The sequence below is a fragment of the Trachurus japonicus genome, chromosome 7 (assembly GCF_045865225.1).
Source record: "Trachurus japonicus isolate A0001 chromosome 7, Traja_1.0".
NCBI lineage: Eukaryota > Metazoa > Chordata > Actinopteri > Carangiformes > Carangidae > Trachurus > Trachurus japonicus.
This window is the reverse complement of record NC_140913.1, coordinates 6,886,917-6,900,157: the sequence shown is the minus strand read 5'-3', so window position 1 is coordinate 6,900,157 and position 13,241 is coordinate 6,886,917. Positions and strand designations below refer to the sequence as shown.

At 42.3% G+C, this 13,241-nt stretch overlaps 1 protein-coding gene across 2 annotated transcripts in view; it reads right to left on the bottom strand.

Moving 5' to 3' along the window:
* plch2a (phospholipase C, eta 2a) overlaps positions 1–13,241 on the bottom strand; it is a 193,463-nt gene that overhangs the window by 53,295 nt on the left and 126,927 nt on the right. For both annotated transcript variants that reach the window (XM_085780983.1, XM_085780982.1), the window contains one exon: positions 2,227–2,373. In XM_085780983.1, the coding sequence (XP_085637109.1) occupies positions 2,227–2,373 (147 nt within the window). The remainder of the gene's footprint in view (positions 1–2,226; positions 2,374–13,241) is intronic.

Genomic DNA, 13,241 nt, shown 5'->3' with positions numbered 1-13,241 from the left:
AAACAACTCTGTCTCGTAACGTTGTGTATTTGATGAGTTTGATGAGGGAAACCAAGAAATCCCATTAGCCTCCATAGCGTAGCTCTGAGCAGCTCGCGGCTCTGCTCCGCCGTTCTAATAATAGCTTGCACCGTCAATTAAAGGTAACAAATCTACTCCTAAAACTATAGGGATTATGGCAATGGGCTAATTTGCCAAAATGTTGAACTACAATTTTAAAGAGTTTCTCCTTAACGTGGCTGGGCTCACCCTTATAACTCTGATATCTGGACAGAACCATGAATTAAAGCTGTGTCTCTTTTGCTTTGATTGGAGCCAGGCTGGTTCAGGCATCAGATCAGGATGGTTCCTGGATATCTTCCATTGAAGGTTTTCTGGGCATGTCCAACTGGCAAGAGTCCCTGGGGTAGACCCAGAACATGCTGGAGAGACTGTACATGTCATCTGGCCAGGGAACACCTCAGGGTGGAGCAGGAACACGATGCCGGAGAGAGGGACATCCGGACTACCTCGCTGAACCTGCTCCCACCACGACCCGAGATAGGGGTGGATAGGTGGCGCTTCTAATCTGCCAGGGAATTGGGTGTGTGTGTGTGTCACCTTCATTTGGCGGTGTGAAAAAGACAGTGTTTGGGCAGATTAAAGCTGATGAATAATTAAGTCGATTTAAGAAGCTTATCAAATCCAGGGCTACAGAGGAGGAAGAGCAACAGGAAACTGAGCCCCTAAGCCCCCATGAGACGCCCCGCTATCCTGGGAGCTGCTGCGAAGAAGTCCCTTAGCCCTCTTTTATTCTAAAACACTGCAGGAAACCTTTGTGTTTGCTTGTTGCAGATATTGTGAATGGAAAATAAATGTCCAGGCCGAAAATAACAAAAATACCTCATGCCTTGAGCAAATGCATAGGGGTGAAAATTAAATCTAGCAGAACTAAAAGCCAGCCAAACATTATCAGATAAAAGGCCATCTGGGAGATAGCCACTGGAAAAATGGTGGCAAAAACAAAGCCGCCTTTCTAAATGTGCCCTATAAATATAGTAATTAACAGTAAAAAAAAAAATACTGTGAATGATGCCCCAAGAGTCTTGCTTTTCTTTTGTGCGTAAATGATTGATCTATTTTTCTTAGCTAGAAACAACAAACAACAAATAGGACAAGTAAGCATAAAGTTAGCAAAGTGACTCAGTAACATCGTTTAAACAGCTCGTTGTTGCCAGCAATAAAACCAAAACCTTCACATTTGGCAGTAATTATCCAGTTGTGATGTTGGCAATTTCCTTTTTACGATTTTTCTTTGTTGGATTGAAGAGTGTTTGAAAGTTTGTCAGATGACAACCTAACAGGGATGTAAACGCAAATGTTTCAAAATAAAAGCCAAGAGAAAACAACAAACCTGAGTCAATACTATTCATATTAAGGTCTAATTGCTGATTTGTCAAAAGAAAAACTTCAATAAATAACCATTAAAGTGTGGGTGCCTGTGGTGGTTGACTGGTAAAACAAGAAAATACAAGAAAATAATCAAACATCCAAAAATGAATGAACACACAATTATCTAAAAACTGTTTATGTGGTCTTATCTTCCTCTGCATTACTGTAATTTTTCTTAATAAATAAACACACAAGAGAAGCACTGGAGGTTTTAAAATCCTAAGGCTACCATCTGTAGTGATATTTTATTAAAAACTGTCGAATGTGGTATTTTTCTCATTTTCTGTGTTATGCGTTGAACTTTATTTGCTTTATGACGGCTAAAGCTGTGGAGCAGAACAGATGGTGTTCCTGTTTTACTGCCTCCATCATCCAATGTGGATATAAACACCGAGGCTGAGAGTCGACACCAAAACTGGAGGGAATGATCAGTCTTTAATTATTTTCTTGTTTCTTGTTTGGAAAATTAACAAAACTAATAACTTGATCGGTAAAATGCACAAGTCTGATTAATAACAGCCGCCATGGTCACTCAGTAAGTGTTCAAAAAGCATCTGTGTCTGTCTCTGATAAACAAAGGTGTCAACGATAACTCTGTTGAGCCTCTTGAAAAGATGGCATTGGAAATTCAAAGTGAAAATGGGTTTATGGGATGCCTGGTAACAAGCCCTAGCCTGTCACATAAAATACGGCACAAATGGTTTTCCATAAGTCTGAATTTTGAACAAACATCTGAAAATGTTGCTCCCTTGATACTGTGAGGGGGGAGCGGTGGTGGGGTGGGGGGGTACTCACTCTTGGCCTTTTCATTCTTGCGCGAGGGCCTCCAGCGGATACACGACTTGTGTTCGTCCAGATAGAAGAACCGCACCAGTCCCTTGGAGCCGCCGCGGAGCTTCACCATCTGGGTTCCCATCTGCATGGAGCTCATGCATTTCTCCACTGAAGGCAGGAAGACAAGACAGACAGGGGGGGGAGAAAAATTGGACAGCTGTCAAAAAAAGAAACTGCTTGCGTGTGCATTACAGCTGAAAGTGTGTGTGTTTGTGTGCTTGTTTCTATCATAAGCTACCTTTGGGGACAAATTTCACGCTAAAGACCAATTAACTGAGGCCTGGCCAATTGGGCATACTTGGGGAAAAAGCTGGTTTTGTGATGAGTGGTTAAGATGAAGTCAAGATTAGTTTTTTGTTGTGTATATAATTTATTTCAAACCAGATCCAAATAATTCCCAAACAACAGACACACAATTAAATCAAAACAAATAAAAGTACAGACAATAAACAATAACAATATCTGGTTTGAAATGGGGATGGATGAAGCAGAGCTTTTAAATTTCCCACCCCAGTTTACATACACATACTGTACAAAACACCATCAAGACACATATGACATAACACATCGCAAACTCCCTAATCATTCCCCTATATTTATCCTACAGTTACCCCACAGACTGAGATGCACATAGTTTTAAGTGTGGATAGTTGTAAGTGTGGTTCTTGTGCTCTGCTGCTATGCCCGGAGGTCATATCTCTTGGAACTCTCCCATTCACAAAAAAGTCCCTGAATACTACTGGGTAGTTGATTGTGTTTTGCCCTGTAGACGATTTGTAGAGTTTTTCGTTTGACCAAATCTCTTAATTTCAGTGCCGCTGCTCTCAAGAACAAGTCATTGGTATGTTCATTATATTTACATTGAATACAGTACAGATAGCTCTTTTCTGTAAAATAATCAATGGGTGCAAATTTGAAGTGAAGTACAGTATGTAACTTATGTAATATCCCCCAAAGTGTGTTATGACAATGTCTGTGTGCCTGTGTGTGTGTGTGTGTGTGTTATGTACTCATACAGTAAACTTCACATGAACACACAGCATTGCAAAGCAAACACATTGGATATGCCTGTCAGGCTGCTGCTCGTCTCCTGGGAGGATGAGAAAGTGAGTGAAGATAGATGACAGCGAGAGGCAATTTGTCCACGAAAAGCCCTTTAACAAGATCTCTTCTGCACGCGGATAAATATGACAGAACAACAACCAGATCAATCAATAAACCTGGGTGCTCTTTTTTAGACGTGAGGAGGATACACACTGTTGCCTGATCTCAAGAAAAGACTTTGAACCCCACCTAGGAATAAAAGAGACACCCAGAGAATAAGGCGAGACATGCCCACCCACTACAACAAGCCTCTTTGTGACCTTGGTTTCATTTTTTTGGGGGGAGGCGGGAGAACAGGAAAAGTCCTCCACAGGAAGCTAATGGTGTGGCTATCAGGCTGATGTGGACTGCCACATGCCCCTGGGATGCAGTCACACCCCTATGTGGCCATACTATCAATTATCAGCTGCCTGTCACTTCCTATCAAACACCCACAACATACAGGAAATTAGGCCAACTCAGCACGCAAACGTTGTCTAAATAAGGTTAGCAGGCGCTGGCGCGTGTGACATTCAACGTGCCCGCTGCGTTTGAGGTATTTTGGAAAATTCGACCTGATTTAAAAAAAAGAAAAAAAAGAGGGAACATACATTTTCCCATGCTGCTATTGAAGTAATGCAGCGTGAACAAGTAAAGGGTGGTTGCGCTAACTAATGAGAGCACAACTCCCTGTGCTAACATGCTAAGTTCAGCCCAATGTGCATTTCCACAGTTCATAACATTTTTACATTAAAATCCTGCAAGAAACTCATTTTAATTAAAAAAAAAAAAAAGTGCATTAAGTGTAGACATTCATTGACGATAACAGAATGCAAGGGAAAATGGCAAAGTGGAAGGGACAGGAGATAATAGTGAATATTAATGAATGACAAACTGAAAGCAGTAGGATGTGAGAGATGATTCATGACTGCTGTTTTTACTGATGGAATTATTGCTGAGGAAATGTGCATAATGTTGAATTTCTCTACAAAATAGGAAAAGATGGAGGATGTTTGGAGCTTGATTTAATCTGGGACTTTGAGCGGAAATAGATTTTATTGAATTTGAGAATTTACGGCACTGCCAATAGTCTTGATGTGTTTTCATTGTGTTTCTAAATTTGGGTTCCCAATTTTGGACCCGACGCAACACCAAACGAATACATGTTTCATCACATTTCACTGAGTTCACAGAAAACACCATTTTATACTTTATAGCATGAGTTTTAATCCGGATCATTTGACCTGAACGCAACACACATCTGATTCTTCTACTGTGGAAGTAAGCAATGCAAACCAGCAGTGACGGATCACTCTAAGTGAGCATTGATTTGACGTAGCTGTGGTCTTCCTGCAAAGAGCCCGCCCCCAGGGCATTGTTAATGTAGTCCAGTCCTGTTCTCCTAACCTCTGCTATTGAATTCCTGCTCAGGACCAGTGTCAGCAAAGTGCACAGCTCCACAATGCAACCGCCAGAGCAACTCTCGAGGCACCATCGCACACCAAGAGTGCTTCATTTCACTTTGCTCCCTGTCTAGCTTCCATGAATAGTTAAACAACAGTTCTTTGAAGTCTTGGTGAAGGAAAAACATTGTGTCAGCGTGTAAATGGATGACCACGCCCATGTGACCAAGATGTATCAGTAGAAAATGTGTTGTAGTCCTGAAGCACTTTGTAAACAAACACTGATACTTTAAACTCTACGAGACAAAGGTTCTGAGAAACGGTGCGATGCGTTCTGGCTTTTCTATTCTTGTTAGAGTAGGATGGATGCTGTGTGTTTTACAGATGGACACATGCACAATATTGTTATTGATTAGTGACCGGTGTGTTTAACACAACCTCCTTTGGGTGAAACAGTTTGAGGAACATTTTGACCTGGATTCAACATCCTTCAACTGCAACATAGAATTTTTCCTTTTTACTTCTTCTAAAGTTCTTACTGACATTTTTGAGACTAAATTGACTACATTGAGGGTGGGGGGTGTTTGTACGTTCTCCTGTTTACACATGTAATATAAAAACAATTGTAGACACCGGTCACATGGTTTTCCGTTACGTTTTCAATTCAATCGTTAGGCTACGTTCTTTGTTACAACTCACCATAATATAATCAGTCATCTGGGGGTGATGGTCCAGTCTACTTCATAATATCGTTTTGCTGCTGTCACTGCAGGAAACTCTGCTTGACAAAGATAATGGAAGCAGGTTTTCAGTGCTTTTGTGGCGATCTCAGGATATTCTGCTTTAATCCAGAACGCAGGGAGATTTGAAGTTTTCTGTGAAGTGAACATGTGAATCACCTGTTGCAATGAACCCGTAATTTAAATAGGACTCTTAGTTTTTCTTTTTGTTGGCAGTCGTCAGGTCTTTTGTCATCTCATTATTGAGTCTCTCCCCTGCAATGTGTTTTTTTCTCTTTTACGCTTGTGGACCTGCCTGTCAATTGCGCAGCGCTGGGAAGATGCACAGACGGAAGTGGCAAAATTTCCAAAATAAAACATCCGGAAGTGTAAATTAGACAAAACAAACAATTTTATATTTTTTCATTCTCTCTCTGTACCAAATGATCCACGGACCGGTACCAGTCCACGGACCAGGGGTTGGGAACCCCTGGTGTAGATGATGTAAATTAGAGACACTACTCATCAGTTTCCGCAGGGAATCGAGAGCATATGCCATGATCAACAGAAGTAGTCTTCAGAGTAAAGCTGTGTCTCAATCCAGGGACCACATCCTTCACAAGGTACGGAGCGTGAAGGCTCAGCCTCCTAAGACCATGCAGGGTCGGACAGAAATGAGACTGTACATTCTACAGAGGATTTATTTTTCCTTTTTTTCTCCATCTAGATTCACCGCTGGCACACAATGAATCATGGGATAGGTCGGTCGGGTGCCCAGGGATCCACCCGTTGGATCCTTCAGTGCACGGGAAATGAAGGATGCGTTTGAAGGCTCCTTTGGAAAATTGGACGGCCTAGTCACGCCGCTGTGACGCAATCGGCCTCCAAATGGAGCCTTCAAAGGATGTGGCCCCTCAATCGAGACACGGCTTATCCCTCCTCACACATGATGAACATTTCACTGAGCCCTGAAATACTAAATTGTCACAAGGACCCGATGCATCATCCTAGCTGCTGCACAACACTGTGTTGTGGAAGGAGAAAACAAAGAGCACAAAACGGCGGACGAGAGAAAATACATGATCGCTGCACACTTCTCTGACAAGACGAGAAGTTCACCTTCACCGATCCTCATGATGACCATGACTAACATTACAATCTGGAATCCTGGAAAAATCACCTGAGGTCAGGGCTCGGGACATAATGTAAAATGAGTAAAATGAAGACGTAACTGTTTCTGTAATTACAGAAAATAAAAAGTTTTATGAATGTGACATTATATTATTGTATGACAAGGGGTGTATCAGTGTGTGAAATCATCCTGTGGACTCTGAATACGGGTAATTCAGAATAAATGATCAGCTGAATGTGAGTCTGACACTGTGGCCCCATCAGCCTTGTAGACAAACTGGAGACATTAGAAATGGGCATCAGAGATGATGATACACAGAAATATGACTCACACATGTGGTATGATTTTGGAAATCAGTGACGTTTAGGTTTGAAGGTATCATAATATCCTCCATGATCTGTGTGTCACAGCCACATTACAATTACTTGCTCTCTCCTTAAAGGGGAACTATGCAAGTCCGGTCGCTTTTCCTCTGTTTTGCTAACCCTCCTCACGACCATGTACATTTGTTTTCAACAAAGTCGGCGAAAAATCAATCCATGCGGTGGATAACGTTATATAACATATACGATGTTACAACGTGTATGTTTGTGTAGTCTTAACTGTCATAAATAAAAGATTGTGGGTAACGGAGCGCGTTTGTGTCGCGGTGCGCAGAGACGAGAGCTGGGACACCGGGGCAGCAACCAGGTCCTACACTGATGTTGCAAGGTTGGTTTTCAGCCGTGAGACGCCAGGTGGAAGACAGAGAACCTCCGTTCTCACTGTAACAAGTCACAAGTCATGTAATTAACTATCACAATTACTCTGGAGCTTTTTAATTAAGGTAAAAATGTAGCATAGCCACGGGAGAAATCCTGCTTATTACCTCTTTAAGTTCCTTTCATGGTTTGAAAGTGCAACCGATAAAGTAGGTGGACGAACTTAAAGGTCCCATATTGTATAAAGCTGATGAAGTCACAACTGAACAGCCAACATCCTAATGTCTCAGCCCCGCCCACCTGGACCCACCTAGCCTACCAACCTTGTAGGATTTGGTTTCTTTCAGCGTTTACCTGAGATCAACTCTGATCATCAGATCACTCACTAAATGGTCTGTGAGAAAACAACAAATATATTATCCTATGTAATAACACTTCAAAAAACAAAGTGTAAGATTACACATCTCAAAGAGGAACCTACACTATTCCAGTTGTAGTATTTCAGAAAGTTTTTTACATTTGAAAATCTGTTTAAAGGGAAAAATTATGTTATGCCAAGAAAATGTTAAACATTGTCTCTGACACATGTGATCATCATAAACAGCACTGACTGTACGTGGTGTCCTGACATCAATATAGATGCAGCAAAAAAAATCATTCTGAACTGTATAATAAAAATTCACTCTATAACCGGTCAGTGCATTTGTACCTGAGCCATTTCACAAACGACCTATCGTTTCTGTGTTTGGCTTTAAATTTACTGCGGGAGAACAAAGGAGCATATTATCCATAACCAATTAACCCTTAATGATTTTACATCTCGGACTCTTTCATGTGACATAACTGCAACATGGCTGTAGAGCAGCTCTTTTATTGATTTCGAGAGAAGAGTTATTTCTGCAGCCGCTGGCTGATTGCAGAGTCTGATACCGGCGGCTGTAACGGAGCTAAGGATCTATACTCTATATTCAGCAAGAGAGGGGGCAGTAATCCATGAAATGTGCTGCTGTCAAAGTTGGGCTGGAATGAGAGCGTGCCGACTCTGTGGGCTCGCAGGTCAAAGATGGCACACACGGCTGAAAACTATCTCCTCCCAGAGATCTGAGTGGCTCATCCTCCTGCTCCTGTCAAAGATAAGCTGCGCTGCTCTCTAACAGCCATCACAGCCTCCTGGCCAACATTTACATCTGCTGCTGTCGGCGCCGGCATCCACAGCTCGACGTGGAGCCAGAGAGGCCCCGCCGTCAGCCCAGCACGTGATCGATACACTGACATTAAAAGGAAACTGACGGATTACCCGACCGTCTAGACTCAAGTGGAGTCAAGTTTAGGCGAAAACAGCGGGGCCCTCTCTCTCTCTTTTTTTTTTTTGAAGTCACGTTGCATGTGCACGTTTGACTTCGCCGGTGCAGTGAGAGGTTAAATCTAATCAAACTGCGAACCAAAGAGAACAGTTTCAACATTGGAACGCACTCTGGTTTGCTGCCGCTGCCTTCAACACAATTAACTCACGGATGAGGAGGCAGGGAAGGAGGCGACGTTCCTGCTCACCATCCCCTGCCAGTCGGCTAAAAGGAGAGTGTTTGTTCATGTGATGTAGCTGGCTGTGTGTGGGAAGCCCCTTGGGAAGTCAACTAAATCTTTGAAATATCTTCCCACTGTACTTCACTAAGAAGCACTCACCGAGAAGTAGCGCCCCGAGAGTGAAGTAAAGCCTGTCAGGGGAGGCTGTAGGTGCAGCCCACTGCTAAAATACAAACACAATACAATCAACCCACTGATGAAACTTATCATGTGCCTGAAGAATATTTGAAACATCAAAGAAATCACTTGATGCTCTGACTGCAGGGCATGTAAAATATTAAAAGGTAATGCAATAATACACAAGAGTATATAATAATACAAGTAACTCAATACACACAACATAAAGCACAGGCTGTTAGCGGTAAGTGGTGGCACTGGATTTGATTCAATTGGAAAGGTTAGTCACAACCTATGGAAGGCTGATGAAGCCTGGATAATAGAGTCTGGTGTAATCAATTAACCAACAGTCCAGTGGTTTGGGACTTGTGTTCACAGTTGGTGCTGAGGCTCCAGGAGGTGGTACACACTTCCTGTGTCAACGAAGCAAATAAAACATGGATTTGACTGATTAAACAAAAAACAAAAAAAAACATGATTGTTTTTTGCTTTGCTTTGGTATCCACAAAGCAAGAGTCTGCTGCGTACACACAGTGCACTAATATGCATACACCTGTGCGCACACGCACACACACACCCCTCCACAGAGTCAGTGGCTATACAGGATGATAGATCCATGGAGTCAAATTCTTCATCTAAAGGGGAATTGTGCAAATCGGATTGCTTTTCCGCTGTTTTGGCCACTTTTTTCTCTACGGAGCTCCCCCTACAGTTTCAGAGTGCATACTTTCACTGTCGTAAAGACTCTGTCACCAAAAAAGTGAACATTAGTCTTTGTGGAGCCATGTGCATGGAGCATTGCTAGAACAGATTAAAGCTGTTGCAATTCACAAACATGTCAGTTAACAACTGAGAAAGTGTTTGGTCTGTCCCTTCTGGGCTCCTATAGTGGTCCAACATGGCACCTGCTCTGGGTGGTTCATTCTAAACTAATAAAAACACAACTGTTTTTAGTATCAGAGGAGAACATAATTAAAAGTATTAACCTATAGACTACTCAATATCTGCCAAAAACAGCCCTCTAGAACCTACACACTGGTCCATTAATTTTCCTTTCTTTTGTTTCTTAAAGGAGTGTGCTGGGACAGTGTTGGGTATGAATATGTCACTTTAGATTTTATCACATTTAGGCTACACTCTGGACGTGTTATGTCCTCATTAAAAAAATCCCAATCTGTGCTGTTGCAAAGAGCGTTTCAGGTGAGAAAGAAAACAGGGCAATTTATCCAGTGAAACCAGCGTTTGTGTTTGTCTCTTTGTTGCCGCTCTTGATGAGGCCGTCTCGTGTGCTCTCATTAATCAAGCGTGCAGATAGGATCTGAGCTTGTTTTCAGCCATTTGAACATCCAGTGAACATCCAGCGTTCCTCCAAAAATGCATCTTCCTCACATCAACACACACTTATGGTGCGTTCCAGGCAACCCGTAACTCGTGTTTTTCCGACCTGTTCCTATGGTTACCCGTTAGAACGTACAGTCAAACTCGTAACTTCCCACCTGTGAACTCGTACTAGATCGATCTGCTCCCAGTTCCCAGTTCGTAACTCGTAACTTGCCTGGAACGCTACAAACTCGTAACTGGTGACTTGAAGTCGTGACTTACGGGTTAAAAAGCCTGCCTGGAACGCACCATTAAAATCTGTGTTGTATCCATGGCAACAGGCCCAGACCCCCACTAGTAGTGAGTGCGCTGCCTTTCTGTGTCTGCTCCACTTTTGTCTCTTTCTCCATCTCTACAAGGTGTTGTACATGTGTACGCTGCTGCTCCATCTTTGTTCCCTCACAAACAGTCTGCATGCTCTTTTTTTTTTTTTTTTTTACACTGTCAAACTCTACAACAGTTCCTCCTCTGTTTCTGTCTCTGTGTGCTGTCTGTGTTTCCACTGCTTACTTTCCCCACAGCTTCTTGTGGTGGCCCTTCTCTCTTTTCTTCTCCTCATACCTTGAGTTCACTTTGCACTTCAAAACTCAATCATTTCAACAGCTCATTGTCAAATTGTGACTGAAGTCCTGTTTCTTGTCAATGGCTCATAGAAAGGCCGTTACTTCAGCGTTTCCCATACACTCCTTTTGTGTGTGGTGACCCACCACAATATCAGCATTGACCACCACATATTGATTTTATATTTTTCTCACTATTTCAAAAGGCTAAAATCTTATTTCACTGTCGGCTCGAGCGAAACCCATTGATTCACTCAGCCCCTCCTTACTCATCTCTCTTTCCCTCCCTCTCTCTGTGGACCCATATATTATACTAGATCATCTAGATGGATGATCTTCATCATCTCAGTTTCGTCTGAGCTAAGCAGAACTGGGTGTGGAATAATTTCCAAGATGAACTGAAAATTCTGCCTATACATATTAGACATTCAAAATATGTTTCAGCAGGAATAAAGCTCTAATTATATCCAGCATCAATGCATTAGCTCTTTTAGCACATCATAAAATACTCATCAACAGCCTGGACAAGTGAGCAGGAATCTGTGATACAGGCTCAAACTATAAGGACTCACTGTATGTACAATGTATGTATGGCTGCTTTCTCACTCTATGGTGTTCCCCAAGGTTCCTTCCTGGATTACTGTCCATTTACAACCCCATCTCTCTTATAGCAACATCGTCCAGAGACATAATGTCCACTTCACCGTTATGACACACAACTTTGTCTATCAATCAGATCCCGTGAATAGTCCAACATAACAACCCTCTTCAACTTCCTACAACTAAACATCACACAATGTGAGAACCAGGGCTCTGAATTTACTTTTTTGATCACCAGCCAACCCGAATTTCCACTAGCCAAATTTTTTCCAGTGAAAATAAGAGAGATTCTTTACGTTCGTAAAACAAAACTGTGTTTCCCACTCTTTGTGAAAATAGCATGATTTAGCCTCCATCATACTGACAACTTAAATAATTACTTTCAGGTATTGTCCCTCCTCTGTTAAATATGAAAGGAGGATGAAAATAACAGAACATGTCTGTTCTGATGATACAAATCGAAGCTTCGATTATGATCGATTTTATGTCCGCGAATAATCGATTATCAAAATATGGTAATCGGGGCAGCCCTAGTTAGTTTTACTGAAAAGTGCTATACTGTACATATAAAGTCTTGATATTTTTATCATTATTGTATATCATTATCATGATAACTAAAATTATTTCAGCCTCTCTCCAGAAACACACTGTTGCTGTTAAATGGGACGACCTACATCACCCTGAGCGTTTGACAGGCATTAGCAGCCCTGCTGTTTGTTAATGGGGTTAAAGCAGGAAGCAGACGACTGGTCAGGAAGTCATCCTCCACCAAAACACAGCTGAGGCTGAAGCCAGGTGAGATGAGAGGGTGTGTAAACTAGGTGACACGGCAGGGCGACCTGGGCGGCTGCCCGTCCTGCCACCACAGCCACTATGTAGGCCAAGTAGGTGGAGTTAGCTGCTCTCCTCTGTTGGGGCACCAGGTTAAGTCCAGTGGGATTGTCTGGTTGCCATATGCTGTGGCCGCACAAACACACACAGGTGATTCCACGGTGCAGATGGTCTTTCTGCTGACGTAGGAGCGGCAAACCTGATGAGGACTGACAGGCTGGTGGTGTACAGGTTAAACACATGGAGCCTTCTTTGATACTTGTGGGTTAAGAAAATGAATAACCCACCCACCCACCCTCAACAGGAAAAATCAACAAATCTTTGTGTCTCTGCAGTCTGAGCACTCTGCATTTTCTGCATAATAAAAAGTTCAAAAAATATTTTAAATGTTGACTTCATGACCTGCAATCTCCACTGTGAGTTCCAGTCTTACTAAAAAAAAAAAACAAACACCTGTCTGCCGAGGGCGACAGGCCAGCCGTGCTCAGAACAACTAGTGCTTTTGTGATGTCTCATGTCTTTATGTTTCATGGGAGCAGATTCCTTCTGCCCTGAATATCAAGCAGTCACACTAAACACAAGTCACATTATAGAAATAAAAGATGAAGATGTGAATTTGCTCTGGACAGCATGAGCTGAGGTACAGATTGTGAGAAAAGAGTGGGTGTTCCTGGTTAAATTCTGACATCAGTCTCTGTCAGGGCTGCCATAAACAAATGTATCTCTCTCACACACTCACTCACACACAGTTACTGCCTACACTGCTATCTCACTGCAGTCATACATCTGTATAGTTGGCACCTAAATTGTCTCTATAACAGACACCATCAAAATATCAAAAGACTCAGTTACTTGTTTTTCTCAGG